This window comes from Onychomys torridus, chromosome 13 (genome assembly GCF_903995425.1).
Source record: "Onychomys torridus chromosome 13, mOncTor1.1, whole genome shotgun sequence".
In the NCBI taxonomy this organism is placed as follows: domain Eukaryota; kingdom Metazoa; phylum Chordata; class Mammalia; order Rodentia; family Cricetidae; genus Onychomys; species Onychomys torridus.
The window spans coordinates 33,608,588-33,632,761 of record NC_050455.1 but is presented as its reverse complement, the minus strand read 5'-3'; the positions used below and the strand labels follow the sequence as shown (position 1 = coordinate 33,632,761).

General features: G+C 43.5%; 1 protein-coding gene across 2 annotated transcripts in view; it reads left to right on the top strand.

Moving 5' to 3' along the window:
* Mcc (MCC regulator of WNT signaling pathway) overlaps positions 1 to 24,174 on the top strand; it is a 376,902-nt gene that overhangs the window by 293,048 nt on the left and 59,680 nt on the right. For both annotated transcript variants that reach the window (XM_036204583.1, XM_036204584.1), the window contains 2 exons: positions 7,514 to 7,656; positions 23,108 to 23,271. In XM_036204583.1, coding sequence (XP_036060476.1) covers positions 7,514 to 7,656; positions 23,108 to 23,271 — 307 coding nt within the window. The remainder of the gene's footprint in view (positions 1 to 7,513; positions 7,657 to 23,107; positions 23,272 to 24,174) is intronic.

Sequence of the window (24,174 nt, the reverse complement as noted above, 5' to 3'; positions counted from 1 at the left end):
CTACTCGGCCATGATGGTGGCAGCAGACATACAGTGTAGAGGCAAGGGTCGGCCTTGACTGGCCAGACACTAAGTTCTGGACAGGTATGTAGCAGCAGCAACAGGTGCCTGATTTCTGGGGGACCAGAGCTGGGGTGACCAACCTGACAGCCCCTCGGGTCCTCCACCCACGCACCTCTGTCTTCTCCATTCTTCCACCAGCTTAGCAAGCACAGGCCTGCCTAAAAGCAGTGCTGTCTGTCTGTCTGGCTCTTAGTACAGTTTGTTTTCCTAACTGATCCCTGCCAGATGTCCCCTCAGTCTCATCTCCTAGAGACAAACACTGAACATTTTGTGTACACATCCTTCTGAAAATTTTCTGTTGAATATTTTAAACATACTGGATCATATATCACACAGCACACAATGGTTTTATAATATGTGCATGTGCTTTTTTTTTGTTTGTTTGTTTACTTCACAGCGTATTATAAGTGCCTTTTAAAAAGATGTTTGACTTGTAGAGATTTTATAATGGGATCAAAAATATGAAAAAAAAAATGACCATAGTGATGACTAAGCCAATTGAACATAGGATCTTTTCTTTCCCATGAGCAGCTCTCGAAACACCAACCCTTCCCTGCTAACCCTCACAGCTCATCCATGCTCTCAGTTTGTTTCCCGTTCACTCTGAGCTGGCTGCTGTCTGTCTTCTTGCCCCAGCAGTGTGTGGACTATTTGTGCATTGTCTGAAGATGTATTTGCTGTGACGGGTGTAATAAAAAGCTGAATGAATGGCCAGTAGGTAGGCAGGAGGTATAGAAGGAATTTCCAGGGAGAGAAAGGAAGAGGGGGAGAATGCAGTACAGAAGACACAGCAAAGAAACAGGAGGTGCAGGATGGAAGTGAGGTAACACCACGCGATAGAACGTAAAGTAATACAAATGGGTTCAGTTAGAAGAGATAGTAGCAAGCCTAAGCTATAGGCTGAGCTTCTATAATTAATAAGTCTCTGTGTCATTATTTGGGAGCTGGCTGGGCAGGACAGAGAAAGACTCATTATAAGTTTTCCCCCAGCTCCATTTCCTATGGACTGAAAACTGCCTTCTCTTATCTGGTCATCACCTGTGTGATGTGTAGAGATGGGCCTGTGGGAGATGATTTGGGTCAGATGAACTCCTGAGGGTAGGGCTGCCTTGGTGGGATCTGCCTTCATGAAAATGGACACCAGAGAGCTGGTCCATGTGCCCAGGCTCCCTCCATGCCAATCCATTACACAATTGGAAGGCAAGTATCCGAAAGCCAGGCAGAGGACCCCTCCAGGAAGTGACCGTGCTGGCAAGGCTTTCAGGCTTTCCAGCCTTCAGAACTGTGAGAAGACACAGTTCCATCGTTTAAGCCACCCAGCCTGTGCTGTTCTGTTTTGGCCGCTTGAGCTGCATAAGATGCTAGTGAATTCTCTTTCTCCCAAATCTTCTCCCCGCCCTTTCCTGCTCTTCCCCCTTCCCTTTCCTCCTTCCCTGTTCCCTTTTGTGATGCTGGAGATAGAACCCAGAGCTCCCAACATGTGCTATGCACGTGGCCTCCCATGCCAGCCCAACAGTCTTCATTTACTTGTTTTTTGGTTGGTTTTTGGAGGTAGCATCTAGCTATATAGCCCAAGCTGGTTATTCTGGTTTGCTTTCTGTTGCTGTGATAAACACCAAAAGCAACTTGGGGAAGAAAAGTTTTATTTCATCTTGCAGTTTCACCGTTGAGGCAAGCCCAAAGGAGGAACTCAAGGCAGGAGCTTGAAGCAGAAACCACAGAGGAATGCTGCTTCCTGCTTTGCTCATCTGCTTACCTTCTACAGGCCCACTAACACAAACACTAACAGCTGGCCTCCAGTTTAAGATCCCATTATTTTGACCTCTCCTGGATGGGTATTACAGGTGTGCCTCACCATGCTCAGCGACTCTTGACTTTCTAATGGAAATATCTAAATGGCCTTTCTTGTTTTGGCTCCCTTTCTATAGCTTTGGCACAGGAGTCTCTATTCCTTATGGATGGTCTCCTTTACCATAGAGAACCCTGCATGCCCTGAACCTTGCCCTCCTCTAGGAGTTCTGTCCTCAACCTTGGGTCACACGATGGGTCTCTCTAGCTGGTACCTTACATCTTGACCAGCAGCACCCCAAACCACCAAGCCCTTATCTCCGTGATTTTTGCATCTGCCCTGAACCTCTCAGCAGGAGGCCCCTCCCTCAGGAGCAAGGCAGTGTCTGATGCATCTGGCTCCTGCTATGTCATCTGCCCTCTAGGATTTCAGGGCTGTGTGAGAACCCTGATTTTCTTCCTGATCATTCAGCCCACATGGCAACCACATGCTTCATCTCAAAGAGGGATCAAGACCTCTTTATCTTTACCCCTCATAAAACATGTTGTTTTCAATTAATCGACAGCTTAAAAAGTAAAATAAACCCCAGAAAGATTCTGTTTCTCTCCCCATGTCTTCCTGTGTGCTGTACATAAGCCCTGCCAAGTACCTGTAAGTCCTTCTTTGTGGCTCTTATATCCAATCTTAAGATAAGAATGGAATATTGTTCTGGACGGTGGTGGCACACACCTTCAAAGGTAGGTGGATCTCTGTGAGTTCAAGACCAGCCTGGTCTCCAGAGCTAGTTCCAGGACAGCTAGGGCTACACAGAAAAACCTTGTTTCAAAAAACTAAAAAAAGAAAGAAAGAAAAGAAAGAAAGGAAGAAAGAAAGAAATATTGTATCTATAGAAGAATATTTCTTTTGTTCAGTTGCTCACCTGAAAGCTCATAGACAAGCTTTGTCTTCCTCTCTGCTGTATGGGAAATAAGAGACAAAGGTCCAGAAAGCCACACTTTACCCCAACACCTACCTCCTGCAATAGATTCTTTTAAGAGAATTCAGAGGAATACATTTCTTTCCTACATCAGCCATTTCAGGAAGGTCTGCCTTTCATTGTAAGAAAGATAGCATGTGAATCAATTAAAAAACTGGAAAACCTATCAGCTCAAGTGGGATGGGTTTAATAACTACAACTGAATGACAGCCACCAAAGCCAATGAGCAACTGCCCAGGCCATCTTCCAGTTTGTTTCAACTTCATGGAAGTGATGGATGTGCATAAAGTTAGTTTGTAATGTCATATCTCACAGCATTCTTGAGTGCATAGAAACTCCAGCTGCAAGTCTAGAGCACAAGAGAACTACACTTTTGTCAGCATTTCCCTTTTATGACTAAATAATTTTACCCTTAAGCAAGACGACTCTTTAAAAAGCAAGAAAAATCAAGTCCTTAAGCCACAATGTAAGATTATTTCATTGGTTCTAAACTAAGGAATTAGGCTGCAAAGTAGTTACATAATGTGTAAGTCATGCCACATGCTCAAGTTTTGGATATCCTATTTTTAAAATATCGATTCTGGTTCTTCTGGTCTTTAGGGGTCTTCCATAGTGATTTTTCTGCCACTGGTGATTATCATGTGGCTGTGTGTGCACATGTTCTAGAGCCTACCGCCCTAGGAGACTTTGTTTTATTTAATGATACAGCTGGAAGTGAGTGTTAATGATTACAAGTCTAAACACAGTCTTTTGAAGCACTTCGCAGATGCTTCTGAGTGCACAGAGCTGTGGACATTTAGAACCCTATGACATGATCCTTTGCACCCCAAGGACAAACACTTGAGACTTGGTAATTCCATTTTAGGAACCATCCACTCCACAGATGACCAGTTTATCTAAACTTTCATTTTTGTGGCTAAACACGATCACTTTGGGGAATTTGCTCGTATTTTTTATCCCTAGAGTTAACAATGGATTTAAAGGAGGAAACTTCTCTACCTCAAAGAAATAATCTGCCACAAGATTAAGGGTTACTGTTTAGGGAGCAGGAAGGTAGCTGAGTGGGTAAAAGCACTCACTGTACAATCCTGATGACTGAGTTTGGATCGCAGCACCATTATGGAAAAAAAAAGAAAAGAAAAAAGAAAAACTGAATGTGGTCACTAATATACCTGATGGCTGCATTTGCTGGTGAGCTCTGGGTTCATTTTGGTGTTCCAATGACTTGAATGGAATCCTTAGTTTGCATTTTTATGACATGAAAACCCTCTAGTCCCAGGTGACATTACAAATATGATATCATTCTCCTTCCCACTCACCCCAGAGGGGATATTTCTATCCTCATGTTTTCTTTCTCACACCCTCTCCTTACCCACTCCTTTATGAAGTTATTCCTACTAATCCCTGGAAGTAATTTGGTATAAAGCAGTTTTGGCAGGAACTGTGTTCAGACTCTGCCAGGCCAATTTTAGATGCTGACTAAAAGAAGAGCTGATGATCGCTCACAAACAATTAACCTTTAGAGCAAAGGTGACTGATAAGAAGGAAACCTTTAATTGTTTTCTTGCCTAAACCTAATTATTGGTGAGTTTTGTAGATGTCTAAATAATTAACAGTCATAGCTTATTAACGTGTATTTATTTTTACATTTACTCCTGTTCTAATCCTTATTTTATAAAGGTTTTGCAGCTGACTGTTGAAAGTCTTCCTAGTTTACTGAGTTGTTTTCATATACCCCTTATACAGCAGAGGTCATTTATGAAAAACAGATAAATCCCTTAAGAAAAAAAATGCGTTTTTTAAAACACCAAAGAACTTTAGAGAGATATTCACAATTATCTGATATGTAGATTTATCTCTCCAGTTGCCTCTTTCCCAAGCCTCTCACCATCTTGGTCTACTCAAAACCTAGGACTGTAGACTTTATGTCCTCCATTCTTTCACTGATTGCTGACAGCTTAAACTGAGTGTTAGGAGGAGAATTTCTTTTCTTCTAAGCTTTCTTCATTGATGACTTCTCCCTCACTAGATACTAGTGAGCTTTCTATACCCACAATGAAATCCCCTAATGATGTAGTCTTTGGGTTGATGCTTCCAAGAGAGTTCTGTTCTTTGCTCTATGTCTGGGTATGGCATGTGTGGTGTATGTGGTGATGGTATATGGAGGAGCTGAGGAGGCAGGCACTTTGAGATGCACATTCCATTTAGAAGCTTTCCTGTTTGCTAATAGCATAACTCAGAGGTTAACTAACCATGAAGGGCTAGACAAGATAGGGTGAACACACGGGAGTGAAGCAGCCATGTTTCTGTATTGTTTTCCATCTGTAAATGCAAGTTGAAAATCAAGGGAAAAGGATCCTGGGATGGAATTTCTCCTTCAATGCATCCTTTTCTACCAGTGCCTGGTGTGTGTGTGTGTGTGTGTGTGTGTGTGTGTGTGTGTGTGTGTGTGTGAGGGGGTCAGCCTCCAGCAATGTAGGGCTCAAAGGGAAATTCATGGAGTTGGCTACAGTGACTTTTTTATCTGAGGGAGTAAGGGGGAAAGACACTCACACACTCTTGATTTCTCTATATTTCTCCTGTATTCTGATTCTGTATTCTATATTCTCTTTTCTTATCTCTATCCAGGAATGTCCCTTCTATCTCTCTTGATGTTTTCCTTCTCCTGCTTTTTATTCTTTCCCTTACAGCTTATATACCCCAACAAAATCTTTCAAGCAATGTAAAAATTACATTGTGACTAGATTCTATTTTTCAAGTGAATGATTACAATGAATACCAGTAACAAAACAGCAGTGTTTTCCACATCTCTTACATGATTAAACATTTTACATATTACAGGTGAAAAACAAGTTGTCCCAAAAACCCACATACATTCATACCCAAGCCACTTGTTATAGATTAACAGTGTAAGCAAGCAAGGTACTCTTTTACTGGCAGGCTGCATTTTGCAGTTACAAAGAAAGGACCAATCACTTTATTACTTATGTTGAAAGGTAATCTTATCAGGAATCTTAAAGGAATCACAAACCTAAACTTTTATACATGAAGAACAGTCAGCTCTATTTTAAATCTTTAGGGTGCATACCCACTCATCAATAGTTTTTTATATCAGGAGATTGAGGGCAAAAATTAATACAAAGGAATTTATCATCACCTTTGGTTATCAACCAGTCCTAGCAAGGAAAGTATGTCAGCTAATGATAATTGGGCTACTTTGTTCTTGTTCCTTGACCTTAAAGAGTTCCACACTCAACTATGTGTCTTTCTGAAACTTTAGATTATCTTCTTGGGTTTTCCACCTCAAAGCTATTTATTAAAAACATCATAGTCTAACTTTAAGTTATTTTTAAAGCTTTGTTTCAGCTATGATGCACTCCACAACCTGTGAACACATCTCCCAACGTTAAGATTAAAAGAATTGCAGGGTGGTGGTGGCACACAGCTTTAATCCCAGCACTTGGGAGGCAGAGGTAGGCGGATCTCTGTGAGTTTGAGGCCAGCCTGGGCTACAGAGTAAGTTCCAGGGAAGGTGTCAAAGCTACACAGAGAAACCCTGTCTCGAAAAACAAAACAAAACAAAACAAAACAAAAAAAAAAAAATTAAAAGAATTTAAACTAGCTGGCCTACTGGGACTCAGTTGTTTTTCTTAAGCATTAACATAAAGTACAGTCTATACAGCTCCTCAATAGAAACTCATGTGTTCTAGCTGTGTGACACTTACTTGTTTTATTTTTTATCATCAAAACTCTGTTTAAACTAACATTACTATTATCAATTAGACAGTACAGCTTAGGAAGAAATCATCTTCATAATAATCCACAGGTAAAAATGCCCAGTAGAATGGGATGTTTCCATGAGATAAACATACTACATTATAGGCAGTGGGGATCTCCCCACACCCATTCACACCATGCCAGATACTAGAGAAAGATGGCAGCAGCAAACTTGTAAAGGCACAGCAGAAGCAGAAGACATTCTGGAGTCTGTTTGTTGTCTCATGGCCTTGCCTACTGGAGATTCACCCATCTGGGATTCGCCTCCTGGTGGCTGACACCTTGAACTTCCATTGCCACCTGCTGTTCCTCTGACATGATTACCAATACTTCTCACTCTTCTCTTTTGGGGTAATTCTCTTTTGGAATATAAGCGAGGTATTTCTTAGATATGCCAATCTATCCACTGACAGGTCTAGTTTGAGCTGGACATAGGAAGCTTCTCAGTAGCTCCAACTTATCACGTCCCTATGTCAAGTTCTAGAAAGGAAGTCCCCATTGGGGCCCTCCATTTGAGGGTGTGTAATTTGAAGTTTATCATATTCTTCATTGTTTTATTCACTGTGGCCTCAATGTTAGTAGACTTTGTTCTCTATTACCTCATAATTTCAGGGGGATGAAGAGTTCTAACCTCTTCAGGAAATCCTTGAAGTGAAATGTTTCTCATAGGCTGATGCATAAGTCTTGTTGTTGGACATAACTGTGGAAGTACAAGAAACATTGAAGTTTCACATACTATACCATTTTTGATATGACCATCTGTGTGTCCTGAAAGGATTCCCAGGGCTTGCCACCTGGACAAGAACACTGTTTTCTTTTGGAATGTCTTGTTTCTTCCTTACAAAGTATATTTTCCAAGGACTAGCTGTACATCCTCTCTCATTGGTGTCTGACTCCTTTTTTTGCAGGGAGGAAGATGAATACTCAGAACTGCGGTCAGAACTCAGCCAGAGTCAACAAGAGGTCAATGAAGACTCCAGAAGCATGGACCAAGACCAGACCTCTGTGTCCATCCCTGAAAACCAGTCGACTATGGTCACTGCTGACATGGGTGAGTCTTCCCAGGCCTCCTGCCAAACAGGCTTTTGGCTTCTGGGTTGCAAAAGGAATCTTAGAAACACAAGGCAGCCTGGTTTAAAATTTAATTATTCAAGGAGTTTGGTGAGTGGATGAAAACACATTCGTTTTAATCCTTTGTTGACTACCCTATTAGCCACAGTGAACTAGAGAGCTGAGTTAGCATCCTTCTTTGATGGGCATATGATTCAAATGTGTGTCACTCCTGTTTGAAAATTCTAGGAGTAGGAAACTGTGTTAAAAGACAGTTGCAGTGTTCCTACTTACAGTTCCTTCAGAGCTGGAGAGTGGGAGTAGAAAGGATGGAATGGGTGGCAGAGCTTTGCAGTAGAAGAAGCCAAGAGGGTTTTAGCAACTGTGGTGTGAGTAGGAGGAATCTAAAATGTCTTCAGCACATTGATCCAAATGACTAAGAGGATGATTGTATTTCTTAGTGAGAAGTTTGATTGAGAAACAAATTGGGAAATAGTTAATATTATGTTTGAACTAGTAGAGAAATAGCTGAGTGGAAATATCTGATGCACAGTATTTTAAACTGCAGGTCATTCATGGCCTATTGTTGGGTTTTGGAATTAGATTCTAAAGCCCTTTAGAAATGGAAGTAGGAAAGCAGTAGGGTGATATTGTTGTTTTATGAACGTTGTTTATTCTCTGCCAAATAGCATGAAAGTCAGAGTTGAAATGTTGTAAACCATTGGTTTGCTTTGGAATGCCTGTTGGATTCCTGAGACAGACTGAAGTTGAGTATTTGAAGTTGTCTGGGCCAAAGTGAGCTCTGTGATTGAATGGGTGTGAAGTCAGAAGAGTGAAACATTCCATGTCTTTGGAGATAGAGCCAGGAGAAGGATGAGAAATAAGTTGAGTTTTCATGGAACTAGAAATTGAGTTGGAAAGCAATTGACTTTTTTAAATTGACTATTGCACATATGTTTAATTATACATCCATATAAATGCTATAACATCATGAATTATGGTACCAAGAGAATGCCAAAGAAACCTGATTTAGTCAAAATCCTTGTTCTAGGAAGTAGCATGTGACCTATGATCCAGAGAATCTGGGTCAATTAAGCAGGTTAAAGAGGAAGTGAGGGTGTTTAATGAGGATAGGGAATATATTCAAGAAGGTGAAGAATTGTTGTGATGTGAGGATGAAGGCTGGAGAGGTAGGGAGGAGCCAGGTCATTCAGAGTCTTGTAGAACATGTTTGAATCTTTACTCAAAAGGATAAGAAGCTGCTAAAAGATTTAATGATGTGGGGATAAATGAGATGATCAATTGCATTGTAAATCTCTCTATAGTGTGGAAAGCAAATCCATAAATCAAGAGTGTGTTAGAGAAACTAGTCAAGAAACCATTAGAAAGGCAGGCGGATGTCTGTGAGTTCAAGGTCAGCCTAGGCTACAGAGTGAGTTTCAGGAAGGGCTCCAAAGGTCCAGAGAAACCCTGTCTCAAAAATCCAAACCAAACCAAACCAACAAAAAGAAACCATTAGAAAGGTCTAGACAGGCCAAATTGTTGTTAGGAATTAGATACTGACAGTTGAGACGTGAAAGAGAAGGTGCCTATAGAAAAGGTAAGAATTAGGAAAAAATTGCTCAAGGACGATGTCTTAGGGTTTCTATTGCTGTGAAGAAACACTATGACCATAGCAATTCTTACAAAGGAAAACATTTAATTCAGAGGTGTACAGTTCAGAGGTTCAGTCCATTATCATCATGGAAGGACCTGGTGGTGTGCCAGTAGCCATGGAACTGGAAAAATAGCCAAGTGTCCTACAGTTTGACTTGCAGGCAACAGGAAGTGAACTGACTGGGTGTGGCCTGAGCATATATGAGACCTCAAAGCCCATCTCTACAGTGACACATTTCATCCAACAAGACCACACCTACTTCAGCAAGGACACACCTCCTAATAGTGCCACTGCCTTTGGGGACCATTTTCTTTCAATCTACCACAAACTGGACTCAGGATAAAAACAGAGATATGAGTGTGGATGTCTCATAAGATTCTGGTGTGTGAGTGCATGGGCGGTGAAGCCATTCATCAATGTTGGAACATGGTGGGAAGGACCAAGTGATTTATTTTCAGATTTTTTTTTTTTCTATTTTGCAGGAGGAAATGATAGAATCAGGTGGAGATCATTTGCTTTTTGTTGGGCATGAATTGGAGGTATCTTGAGATACCCGAGTTAGAGATACTTAAGAATACAGTAGATATTGAGATTAAGAAGTCAAGCAGAGTGTCTGGGATGCAGAAAACTTTTAAGGAGACATCAAGTTGTGACCAACACAGCAGAAGTTGATGTTTACATAAGTCAAGTTAGCTGGCGCCTGAGCCTTTCAGGCCCTAGCTGCTAGCAGCACTCAGCAGGAGGCTGAGGGAGGGGTGCTCCTTTCCATTAGTTTCAGGGTAAATGAGCATTTTCAGAAAACCTCAGAGTGTATGAGTGCCTCTGCTGACTTTGTTGATACAGTATTTTTTCCTTCTTATAGAATATTAAAATCCTAGATCATATTGCTATTCACCTGACTATCCCACTAAACTCTGTTAGGTAGTTGTATGGTGTTTCATCTCCTAGTCTAGGGCCTGGCTTGTGGGCATACTTTAAAAGATCCCATTGGAATGAATGATGAAGCCATTGGCCTGTCTGTCAAAGATGTTGGTCAGGTGTACCGTGGAGGTGCGATCTGATGGGGAATTAGTGGTCAGCAGTCTGAAATGAGGAGAGGACATAAGGTGGATTTAGCTGCATCAGTCATTGATAGGTGTACTCTAAGTGAGACAAGATACGCAACAGTGTGCACAAGAATGACAATACTGCTTCAGGCTTGCTTAGTAGTTGGAAGATAAAGTCTGAAGTCTGGGTTCAGGTCTTTGCTTTGTGCTCAGGCTGTCTCCTGCAAATACATCTGAACCCAGGGTCCAGACTTGACGTTGTAACACACACAGCTGTCTGCTACCGGCCAACCCTTAGGCAAAAGTCTCACATTGCTAAGTTCATATCAGCATTGCAATTGTCTAGACTCAGCAGCTTCCTATTCCAGCTACAGCCATAGGCAGCCAAACAAATTCAAACAGCCAACGGTATCTCTGTAACTGCAGAGGACCAGCCCTACACTCACCCCTACATTTGTTTGTCTCAAATTGTATTTTATGAAATTAATAGATGACCCATCGTCTGACAAAGTCACATAATTAAGTTTGGGAAATGCAGGCAGAAACCTACTTCAGTGGGCTTCTCTCCTGGGGGACGCCTCAGAGCGCCTGACATGACATAGCATCTGTCACACTGATTCCCCAAGGCAGGAGCTCACAGCTGTCTGTCTGCACGGTGAGGCATCTCCATTGTCCCTCATCATTCATCTCGAATTCTTTCTTCCATCCTGTACCTCACTTGGAAATGTATGTTAATTGTACTAGCAGAATCTTTCCTGGCAGTACCCAGCTCTGTAGGGGCATGGCCTCTGCCAATGCCAGCATGCCTTCCCTGCTTACCCAGAGGAGTCTTTAGTCATCTTACAAACTCACTGTGTGCTCTCTTAAGTCCTGGGGCTGAAAGGCAGGTTCTGCCATCTGATGGCTGTACCCCCATGTTCAGATCTCTTAAACCTGGGCTGACATCCAGACTCCTCACCATGGGGGTCCCCTGATGCCTGGAACTCCTTCCACCAGACTCCTTCTCTGCTCTCTGTTTGTCTCCCATCCCTGATCACAGTCCCCGTCTCTTCCAGTTCCTCCAACCTGACCAGATCCTGCCTTCCCGGGTGTGTGGGAGCCGTCTCTTCTCCTGGAGTGCTCCTGGCTACAACGCACATACATGCAACTTTCTCCTGTATTCTGGGGTTCCCCTCTCGAGTCTTCAGTATCACTCCTCATGCTGTCACCCCCTTGCTAGCACCTGGCACTGTCTGGGGAAAGGCTGTTTGCTTTTATTTCCTTGCATATTGCCAGTCGTTGTCTCACACAAGAATGCAGGTTGCATAGTGCCAGCATTCTGACGACCTTTTGCGCCAATCTAATGATGCCCAAGGACACATCAAATATCGGAGTAGCAGTGAACACAATCCATTGTCACAAGTCTTTGGAGGATGTGGATGGTTCGGTAGAAGAGACCCACAGTGGGGTCAGGACCTCCAAGTTGGGGGCCTGCAAGGAAACTTCCCAGAAGCCATGGCTGAGTGGATACTTGAAGACTGAATGGGAGTGGTGAGGTTAAGGAGGCGTCAGGTATGAGAGGGTTCTCTTTTGGGTCCTCGAAGAAGGCAGGCACTTACAGGACAACTTGGCAGAGCTCCTTATACTGCAGCGCAGAGTATAGTCAGCCTGTTTGTTGATTGGAACTGGCTGCCTGCCTCTTATTCCTTTGCCATTTTCCAATTAAATTGCTTCAATAGGGTAAAAAGCTTCCATATATAAACACCATTATAGGAAATCATTAAAAAGCATCCATTTCATTATGGTTTCTATATTTGTGAACCTGCATTAGCAACCCAGAGGTTTCTTAAGCTGGGTTTTAGATGCACTTTGCTGCAGGGTTTTGTTTTTTTCTTTTTCTTTCCTTTTCTTTCTTTTTTTGCTAGTTTACAAAAACAATAACAGTAAGTCATATGTTTACCCTATCCAAAACCCCCTTTTTTCCTTTCCTTTCCTTTCCTTTCCTTTCCTTTCCTTTCCTTTCCTTTCCTTTCCTTTCCTTTCCTTTCCTTTCCTTTCCTTTCCTTTCCTTTCCTTTCCTTTCCTCTCTTCCCTTCCCTTCCCTTCCCTTCCCTTCCCTTCCCTTCCCTTCCCTTCCCTTCCCTTCCCTTCCCTTCCCTTCCCGTTCCTTTCCTTTTTTTTCTTTGCAATCACCTTGTCAGAGCCTGGCTGCCCCTTCTGGACAATGGCTCTTGAGCACTGTCCTAGGACCGGAGAACGACACAAGCAACTTTGACTTTGGCTTAGCCCAGCCACAGAGTAAAGGAGAGCATTCCCCAGCACAGTGCACTTGAAAGCAAATTCTATTACTTCCTTTCAAACCCTGTCACACGGTTGTTTTGAAAGTAAAGGTGACTCAACAGAACCAGGTAGGAATCATCGTGTAGAATTTTCCTTTTCTGTATCTAGTAACACACTGGAATTCGCAGACGGATATAGCAGCATATGTGCTTGGATCATAATAGGCTTGGTGTCCGTATCTTACATCCACCCCTTGTGATTGGCGCTCAGCTTGGAAGGAGGCGCAAGGAGAAAAGAGTGCCAGGAAGGCAAGCCTCTTGTCCAAGCTGAGAGGTGCTTTTGTTGTTACAGGGTCTCCGTAGATGGCTCTGCTCCTGCGTGCTTCTTTGGACAGTTCAATGCCTGCAGTTGCTGTTGTAGCTTCCTGCTGTCCGTCCTTTGAGGTCTCCAGTGCTGATGGGGGAATTATGGGAGCAGCTGTGTAATCACGAGCACCTGGCCTGACTGTGCTCCATTTGTAATTGAAGGAGATCTCCGGATGGGGAGCATCGCTCCCAGGCCAGATCACACCACGCCTGGTGTGGTCACAGGAAGGAGCACGTGTGTGTGTGTGTGTGTGTGTGTGTGTGTGTGTGTGTGTGTGTGTGTGTGCATGTGCGCGCACGCGTGCGCATACACATACAGGCTCAGGGCATCCTACGTGTCAGAGTGGTATTCCCTCCAGCAGGGTCTTCTACTGGCTTCAGTAATGGAACTAGTGAGCCACGCTGGAGCCATTGCCGCAAAACAATGTCTCCGATCAGGTTGACCTTGTGTGGCTAGTGAGGGCTGTTCTGGGTTAGGATCTAGAGAGCTCTTTTGAGTTCTAGTAGGAGATGGATACATGCCTGGAATTCATCGCTGCTCACACAGGAAACCTTGCTTGCTGCTGTGATTGACCAGTGGTTTCCCTCAGTGGGAGTCATTTTTGGAGGCCAGCCAAAGAGGAATTTTTACACACGAAACCTGGCTTTTTGGCATGACTGCAACCCTGAAATGTGTTGAATGTAAAAGTCAGATTTTCCTGGCCGGCTGGCTGGCTGACTGGCTCATGAGGCCTAATGGCTTCAGAAAAGAAAAAAAAAATGTTGGAAAGTGTCAAGGTGCAGGGGCCAGCACAAGGACTTTCCCAAAAGCGGCCTTTACAACCATAAGGCCACTCTGGAGAACCATGTTTCCTGGGGTGGCTGGGTTGCCTGTCTTCTCTCAGCAATGAGGTCAGTCTGTAACTTGCTTGGAAGCTTTGAGAAACCGGCTCGCAGGACGGCAGTGCTAGGCTGGACTTCAGCTGCAGTCTGATTAGTTGGTGTAACAAGATTGAATCTTACCTGCCACATCTTCTTCTTTTTAATTATTTTGAGCAACTTAATTTCTCCCAGGAGGTTTGCAGTGAGGCTCACTCTGTGGTTCAAGTCTTAAGCATGGCTTTGAACACGGATTCAGTGGAAGCCTTCCCAAGGTGACCTTTCCTCCAGAGACTAGAACCTGGTCAGTTAAGAACTGTGTATAAGGGACTGGAGAGTTGGTTCAGAAGTTAAGAGCATTTGTTATTCTTTGTTCTTTTAAGGGACGTGAGTTTGATTTTTTACCCACATGCTGGCTCACAACCGTCTGTAACTCCACTTCCAGGGGATCCAAGACCCTCTTCTGACCTCTGCAGGTACCAGGCATGCACTGTGGTACACAGACATACAAGCAAAGCAAAACATCCGTACATGTACAATAAAAATAAAATGGAAGTGTGTATAAATGTTAGCAGGGCTGAGTAACTGAAGTGGCTCCCAGAAATCTTTCTAGACTTTTCCTTGTGATGAATACAGTTGAAAACAGGAAAGGCTATCACTCCTGCTTCAGTGTGCTGTGTTTTTCTCACACGCTACTGGTCAGCAAATTTCCAGCCTCCCGAAGAGATGTGGATGTGAATGAGTAGAATGGGAAGGGACTGATCTTCAGAGTTTACTCAGGACCAGCTCCCACTGTTGTTGAGATTATGAATTCCTCTTTTATTATAATAAGCATTCTTTGTTTTCGAAACAGACCACATCTCCTAAGGTTGATTTATGTTTTCCTTGGTTGAAACTCATGACATATTTTGCCTTAAAACCAGACCAGGCTGTGAAAGCCTGTTTAGTCTGTACTGGAAACAAAATCCAGGCTCCACTAGCCATGATGGGAAGTAAGATTGCTCTAAGAAAGTATTTTATATTGCTGATGCTTGCTTGATAGAGCTTGTGTGTGTTTAAATACACACACACACACACACACACACACACACACACACACACACACACTCTTTGAGTAGGGCTCTGGAGCTTCCATGGATGGTCAGTGCTGAGAAAGGACTCTTTGGGCTGTCTTGGCATGGGAGTAGATGGATAGGATTATAGACCAGCACAGGGACTTGTGACCATGGCAGAGGACCTTGCAGGCATAGTGAGGGTGGAGGGGCTGCCATTCATCTCTGAACGTGTGTTCGGGTCTTCAGAGTTACTTCTTAGACCTGAGTTACTCCAGAAGGCAGGTCCAAAAGACTTACCTTTCAGATTGCCAAAACTTTACCTCTTGCTACCCCAAAGGTCCACCCCCTACCACACGCACACCCTCTGCAATGCTGGGGGTTATGTTACTTTTCAGCTATGCTATTTAGGTAGTTGGTTCTTATGTAAAACAGTGAAATGTGAATTGGAGCCATCTTTCATGTATACATCACCAGAGTCTTGCTTTCCAGGAGGTATTGCCTATGTTTTCATACCAGAGGTTGGGGATAAACATAATCTATGGCAGAGGAGGGACCTAGAAGAGACACCTAGAACAGTTGGGCTGGCCCACTGTGGAGGGAAGCTGCATGCAGCTGATGTTTGATGATCTTTATGCCTTCATATTTACAACCACATTTGCTGTTTCACAGAAACAAACTGTCAGAAATCTATAGAGACGTCAGTGACTATGAAAACAAATTTCAGGCTAGAAAAATATTGCTGAAACAGAGTGAAGATACAGCCTCCTTTTCACTGAGAAAAGAAACACGGAACTGAGACATTGCATGGGTAGGGATAGCTTGCTGTCCTCAGGACCCCTGGCTTGGATGTGCCTGTGTTATGCCCCTTCGCCTGTGACAGAGACACTTGCCAGGGCCTTGCCCTATGTCAAAAGGGGGATCTTTGTGGTGATTCTGTATTGAATCCAGACCTTCAAGTATCTACACTATTTCAGCTCTCTTGTTAAGGATGTTGCCATACCCTACTCCCCAACATTTTCTTTTGAGAGACTTCAAACCTAACAAAAATGGTCAGATGAATGCCCATGAACTCTTAGTCTTGATTAACCACCAAGGGGTGTTAGCCCTTATTTAGATTTCCCCAGCTGTCACATGAGGGTCTTTTGTTGTTTAATCCAGATCCAGTCAAGACTCACAGGCTGTATTTGCTGAAGATGTCTCTCAGCACTCCTTCCTTTAATCCAGAACAAGTTGCTGATACTTTATAAACTAGTGCAATGCTGTTTTATTCTGGGTGGTGTGATTGCTTTCTAATTAGATGAGAAGTTAAGGTTTTTGTTTTGTTTTGTTATTTATTTTTTTTGCAAGAACATATGTGGGTGATGATGTGTTTCTATCATCTTTAAGAAGACCCTAGTGTCAGCTCCATTGTTGGTGATGTTGAGTTGTTTTAAGACTATGTTGACATGCTTCCTGTTTGGTTTTCCTTTTCTTTCTTTCTTTCTTTCTTTCTTTCTTTCTTTCTTTCTTTCTTTCTTTCTTTCTTTCTTTCATTTTTTGTTTTTGTTTTTCGAAACAGGCTTTCTCCATGTAGCTTTGCGCCTTTCCTGGAGCTTGCTTTATAGACCAGGCTGGCTTCTAACTCCCAGAGATCCGCCTAGCTCTGCCTCCCAAGTGCTGGGATCAAAGGCGTGTGACACCACCGCCTGGCCCAGATGTGCTTCTTGTAAGTCCTCTTGTCTTCAGTAGGCACAGACAGTGTGGGCTGAAGCAGGTATCTGGGGACATTCTCCTTTCCTCTCAGAGACTTCTTTCTGCCATTCAGACTATCATTTTTTATGTTGTATGTTTTGTCTGTGGACCAACAGCAAGGAAACATCACCTCCTGGCTTTAGCTTTAGATCTGTGGAAGGACTGGAACTGTCACATCCCCAGAATGACACATCACACCTCTTCATATGAAGTTTGTATTGATGCTCAGAGAACCTTCAGATTTTTTCTTCTTTATTTTTGTTCTGTCTTGTTTTGTGTAGTGCTAATGATTGAACCTATGTCCTTTCACACTTTAAGCAGTTTTCCTAGTCCCATTTCATGCACTTTAATTGCTCTACACCAGGCATGGTGTGTAGCCAGTCAGTACAGAGATGTGGGCAACATGCAGACTCATAGAAGGGGTCCCCATATTCTTAGCCTAGCATACCAGCACCTACTTCTGTATTTTTTTATCCCCCCTAAAGTTCACTGTAGCTAATATCTCTTACCTCACTGGAAGCTTTCATCTCAGAGATCCTAATTAAAGGTCTTTTCCTATTTATAATAAGTTACTTGATAGGTCTTAAATTTGATGATGCTTGATTAACAAGTGGGTGATAAAAAACGCTATACTTTTGAAACTTGACCTTAAACAAGTGTTTCATTTATTTCACACTCTAAACCCATCCACTATTTATCAACTGCCTTCTCCGTGCTCAGCATTGTGAGCATATAGAAACACATTGTTGAGTGACAGCTATCTCTGCTTCCAGGGCACAGGGGATTATGGGAAATGGGATGCCTCATCAGATGCCTCGTAGAAAATGGGATTTCAGGGCAAAGCTTTAATAAAAGACCCAAAGGAAAGAGAAACAAGGTACTTCTAAACTAAATAAATACCTGAACTCTAACTGAGAGGCAAATATAGAACCTCAGAAATGTATACATTCTTAATCTGGAATCATGTTTTGGAATAGATTAATGTTAGAAAAGGAAAGTAGTCTTACTTGAAATTTGGAAGACTAGGGAAGTGTTTTTAACATTGAACCCATTTATGTGGGTTAGGATTTTCCCAGTGGTTCTAAGAGAGAAGGAAGCCATAGTCACACAGTAGGAAGTGTCTAACCAGGAGAGAAGGCTGGTGAGGATGAATGTTCTCTTCCATTCTTGTCAGATCTCTAAGCTACATGGCCCTTCGCTAAACAGTGACAAAGCAAACTTAAGTCCCTAAATCAGTGGTTCTCAACACCCCTAATGCTCGACCTTTTAGTCAGTTCCTCATGTTGTGATGATTTTCAACCATAAAATTACTTTTGTTGCCATTTCATAACTGTAATGTTGCTACTGTTATGAACATACTGTAAATATCTGTGTTTTCTGATGGTCTTAGGCGACCCCTGTGAAAGGGACATTTGGACCCCTAAAGGATCATGACCCACAGGTTGAAAACACCTACCCTAGATCCTCAGGAAAATAGAACCTGGCTGTTGGTTCTCCAGTTGCTACTAGAATCTGTCTAGGGAAAGTTACATTTAGGTAAGATAGCAGAATATAGGAGGAGCTTCAGACCCCAACAGAGGGGGGCAGCCATGCACGCTCAGCACCATGGACACACCAGGTCTGAGGTGTTGACTGCTCTGGTTATTGCTGTGCTGGGTCTAGCAGTTACAGACCCAATATTCCAAGAAGAAATTGTATAAACTGTATAAATACAAATATAAATTATAGTGAGCCTTGAATGGTAACAATGAATCAAACCCCACTTCTAAATTTAAAAAAGAAAGAAAGAAATGTTCCAGACACCAAAGCTGGCCAGGTATATAGACACATCGTTGGCTGTTACTGCCTGGTTGGCCCCTCTAGTCCAAAGAGGGGTCAGCCCTGTTTATTCTTTCATGTTCTGTTTCACTGTTACAGAAAATTAAATATCAGAGGGCCAAACGCTGAGATGATTGGAGCTTAGCTCTTCTGAGACTCTCCCCATTGAAGGTCAGCATAAAAAGAATCTGTGGACCTGCATATGTGGGACGCTGATTGGGAGACACGGCCCCATGACATCACGATACATATGAAGTCCAGGTGCCTAAGTTCTCGCAGCTCTATAGCCAAACACACGTAGTTTCTCTTGTGAAACCAGAAGGCTTCCTCTCGGCTGACAGGAGCGAATTCACTCTTTCTCTGGCAGCCAGAGAGCTCAGGGCTAAACAGACAAAACCATCCCCTGCAGCTGTGCTGTTCTGGATCTGCTTCCAAAGTCTGCCCTAGTCCGGCTGGCTGCGCCTCGCTGTTATTTGTAGTGACTTGTCAAAAGCAACCTCGAGTTTTTTTCCTTTAAGGAACGGTATGAATAAGCTGTGTGAAAGAATGCATATTCTCTCTCTCTCTCTCTCTCTCTCTCTCTCTCTCTCTCTCTCTCTCTCATTTAAGTGAACAATTCAGGGGTTGTAAGTGCATCCATAGTTTTATGACCATCACCACTATCCTTTTTATTCCCTAAACCCTGCACACATCAAACAGTAACTGCCCAGGATACCCTTCCCAGGCTTTACTCTGCTCTCTGTCTCTATGCATTTGCTTCTTCTAAATATCTCACGAAAGCAGAATCATCGCCCCTATCTTATTCCCAGTGACATAATGTTTTTAAAGTCTATTCACATTCGAGTCCTGGAATTAGCATACAGACCCTTTACTTTGTCAGAGTCCTTTCATAGTTAACATTCCCCATTCATTTGTCCTCTGTTGACTCTTGTGGCTATAACTAGGAAGTCGGTGTGCAGGTTTGTTGTTAGATGCCCACAGATCCCTATTCTGGTTGCAGTAGCTGGTAACATGGCCCTGACCATAGAAAACTTCTGTCATGGTTCTTGCTCTCCTGCCAACCCCACATAGCTTGGGTGAGTGAACTAGAATCCTTAAGCCTAGATGGGTCCTGGGAGAGAGGCTTCTCGCCTACCTCACTGATGAGACTGAAGATGTGAGTGTCACACACCTTGCTGAACTGTGAGGAGGGCTCACTTTTCTTCTGTTTTCTTGTGAATGCCACCTCACCGAAGGACCTTCTGCTCTGTCTGAAACACCTTAATGTTACAGTTGCTATTGTTTCACGCAGGATTCAGCTGCCTCAGCTTTTGGTATTGAAGGTCCAGTTTCTGGCTGGGGTGGGATTGTGCCAAATAAAGACGTTTATAATTATGATGGGTGAATATTTGGAAGAATATGCTACCAGCTGCCAGCTGCCCTGTCTGGAGCAGTACTGATAAATGAGTGATGGTGAAGGGCAGATGCTTGGTGACAGTGCCTCACCCCAACATCCCACATCTGTTGGTGGTAGCCTGACCACCTTGTCGTCCCTTCATCTCCAAATGGAGCACAATGGCAGAGTTCAGTGGCATGTCAGTAGATAATTAGTGGAGTACATATCAATAACGGACTGGGGGGTAGGGGACTCATCACCTAGCAGGTACACATTTGCCTTCCTAAGACCAAATGAACAAAGAAATCCAAAATCTTTGTAGCTCTCCTTTAGAACAGAGGGACACAGACTAATTTGAGTATATTTATTTATTTGCACTCTAGACTGCCTCAAACACATGACCTAGCTGAAGAAGACCTCCAGGGCTGGGCTTTCCAGGTCACACCAGTATGTCAGGCTCTATATGCCCACTTAAATGTCCTTCTTCCTCCATTCTTCTGACTGTCCTGTGTGACACGGTGCTTCTTAGGGGAACATTGCCAGGCTGGTGGCAGGTCCCTGAGAGAAGGACTTTACTGTGACCATGGCACATTTGTGAGCCTATCAGAATTGAGAACAGTCTCTTGTTCATCAAGGAACCGTGCTTCTAGACTGTGGTCAGGGCTCAGCCACTGTCCAACAACAGAATGAAATACTGACGGAACCCTTGTTCCTGCTCTCCCTTCTGTTCCCCAGAGCCTGGCTGCCACCTTGAGAACCTGAGTACTCTGGAGACCTGTTTAGCCAACACATCCAGCATGACTGGCACACCATCAGGTGGACCTGGGTGAGCCAAGTGTGGAGTGGCTGACGATAAGCTCCTCTTTTTCTTAGTCCTACTGATAAGCATGTACAGATCTGGGAATGTGTGTCCATCCAGCTCTGGATACCAGGGGTCCTGCACCTGAGCATGAATGGTCATTCAGAGACTGGACCATCTGTCAACAGAATCGGCTGCTCCACACTTGGACCCCTTTGCTTCGATTTGGTTCTAAGCCCCTGTTTTTCCTGTCCAGGTGAACCACTGTGATGTGTATCTCCCTCCCCTTCCCCACTGTCAGCATCTCCTGTGCATAATGAAGAAAAGCTTAAGGCCTACGTAAAGTATCCCAGTGCTGACAAAGTCTTGTTTCTCTGTGTTGCTGACTCAAACTGCGTAGTTAGTGCTGATTTTTACTCTTTTAAAATTGTTTCTGATTGCCTCCTCTGTTCTATTTTGAGATGCAGTGATGAGGAGGATCAAAGTCCCTTCCTTCATAGAAGCCTGTGTTTTTTAGAAGGGAAAGATAATGAACATACATGTCAGATCAGATAGTGATGTTTGCTGCAAACCCAACAGGACAATGGAATGGGGACTGGGCAGAGATGGGAGATGGAATCCCCATGATAGGAGGATCTTGGTGGGGAAGCTGCATGGTAAGTGGAAAGGAGCTTAGGTAGAGGAACATCTGAGAGATCAGAATTTGACATCTTCTAGTGATAGAGAGAAGCCCTATAGTAGGAAAGAGCAAAAGGAACACAAGGAATTGGAGGAAGGGCACAGAGGATCAGAGGGCCAGGCTAGTGATTCTCACCAGCCCGTATATTAGAACCATCTGAGGAATTGAAAACATTTCCAGTATCTAGGCCCCACACCCAGAGATTGTGATTTAATTGGTCTGGGGTGGGGCCCTGACATTGGCATTTTATAAATGCTCCCCAATGAATTCCATAGTGCAGCCTGGGCTGAGGACATGAGTCTCTGATATGCAGAGTTTTTAACAACTGTGGTAAGGAGTTTGATCTTTGTTTAGTGGTAAGGGGTAGGGGAAACCATTGGACAGTTTGGCCTAGGAAGGTATCATAGTCTGCCTTTTAAGAGGCTCTTTAAGTACAGTGTGAGAAGTGGAGTTATTAGAATGACACACTTGAGAAGTAATGGTGGTTTGGAGCACAGTGGTGTCAGCAGAGAGTTTTAGAAGATGAGTTATGGAGGTTATAGTTATAAGATGGATTGGACTTAGGATGTGACACAAAAGGGCATCAAGGTTGCCTCAGAGTCGACTTGAGTAGCTGGCTGGCTACATGGCGGGTTCTATTCACAGAGGTGGGAGAGATGGGAAGAATCAATTTTGAGAAGATGGAATCCATGCATGAATCAGTTAGAATAAAAGCCTCCTGCTGGATTGCTCTCTAGGTTTAGGAGACTAATAGATATGGGCAGCCAAATGAGGGTAGTTACAAAGTCCTGAGAAATCTGCTTCCCATAATGCAGAGCATCTTCTTGAAATGCTCCAAAAGCTTAGCAAAAACAGTTGTCTGTGTTAGTGCATTGAATCTGTGACCAGAGGGAATTTGGGAAGATACCAGCTTCTTGCATGCAGGACCCAGGCTGGATTGAGGAGAAGGATTTGCTTGAGGAGACTGTAGTATCCTCCACACAGAACTTGCTACAATAACTGAAGGCTCTGGTAATATACAGGATCCAGAACAAAAGGGAGAAGAATGGCTGCTGATTTTTAAAGAGATTTTTGTTCACATGAGAGCTATTTTATAACATGTATCTAACTCATATTATAATTAATTTTCTTTGCCTGACCAGACCCTGAAATCCAGGAGTTTAATAGTAACTAGATTGTTAAAATGATTGGAATTGTTTACATTTATATGGAGAACTATGGGATTTGTTAGAGGTTGGTTATTCCCCTAGTATAGGAAATGGATTAAATTGTGTAGGTGGAACATTATCAGCTGATGTAAGTTGGCAGGAGCAGGGGCAGACTTGAAGCTTATTGAAGGCACAAATAGTTTCTCAGCTTTCAAAGTATCTATCAACGATGCTCATTCTGATGCTTTTTGTTGTTGTTGTTGTTCAAAGAAGTTATGAGACCTTTGCTGAACTTCTAGAATCGGTGTTGGTCAGAACAAGAAGGTTTGACGAGAGTTTGAAGTCTCTACTGGGGTGCTTTGCTCATACTGAAAAACTCATGTGGTTGCCTTTGACTGAAAGGCAAGAGAATTCTGGGTGGTTGCAGGTATCCAGAAAATGGCCAAAGTCTAAAACTCCTCAATGAAAGGTCTGTATTGGCTGCAAGCCTCAGGTCGCAGCCAGCGTGATGAGACTGGATGATGTTGACCTTGGGAATGCCATACTCCATTGTTCGTCCATTGCTCCCAAATGAGCCCCTTATGGTTGAAAAAAGGACAAAAAACGAGAGCGTCGGTTGCCAGTTGGCCTATTTAATGGATTTTGTCCTCATTCCCTCTCAGATAACTGCAGTGACCTGAACTCAGAACTGCAGAGGGTGCTGACGGGGCTGGAGAGTGTGGTCTGCGGCAGAAAGAAGAGCAGCTGTAGTCTCTCAGTGGCCGAGGTGGACAGGCACATCGAGCAGCTCACCACAGCCAGCGAGCACTGCGACTTGGCCATTAAGGTGGGCCTCCCTCCTCCTCCGCTTGGCTTTCTGAGGTTGGGGGAGGGGAGAAGAGGGGGCAGACTCCTTTCTTGGCAATGGGTTTTCTTGGATACCTATTAGCCACTGAAAGCCATACAAACATATTGAGCCATCAGCTAGAAGCAGGAGCCCTATAAATATTTGTTGGGCTAAATTATTTCGGGAGCAGGATATATCAGCAACCATGTGCATGGGCTGTGCACTAAGAAGGATGATTTGCTTGGAACCCATTACATTAGTAGCATTAAACTATGTCATTTTGGGGTGGTCCACCATAGTATTTTTTCCTTTTCTTTTTGAGACAGGTTCTCATTATGTAGCCCTAACTGGCCCACTACTGTAGACCAGGGTGACTTAACTTTATAGAAATCTACCTGCCTCTGCCTCCCAAGTGTTGGGTTAGAGGTAGGCACCACCACGCCCAGCTGCTATAGTATTCTTACATTGCAAGTTGACCTTAGATGCTTTCTTACAGATTTAACGTTTTTTAGAACCCAACTTTGTGAGATCTCAGTCTGCGCTGTCCAAAGAGGGAGGGATAAGCGTCTAACTGAGTCACCTCATCCCCAGCCAATGTATCTGGGTCTTGACTTCGCCTTCCACATGTTTTCCTCTTCCTTCTGAGAAAAGACTGAGTGAGAGGAATTCACAGCGTGTGTACAGCCTCTTGCCTCTTTCTGAATAATGGGAAAGTCAAGCCCTACTTAATCCTGGGCCTTTGGTATCTTTCCATTACTTCATTATGGCTTAGTGGCCTAGGCCTTCCAACCCACACTTCCAAGTCTTACAGGAACTGATACAAAGAGACAGTCAAGTCCCAAGTTTCACGGCATTATCAGGAAGAATTCTGGATTTCCCAAGAGGGCGATAGTGCCTGTGGCT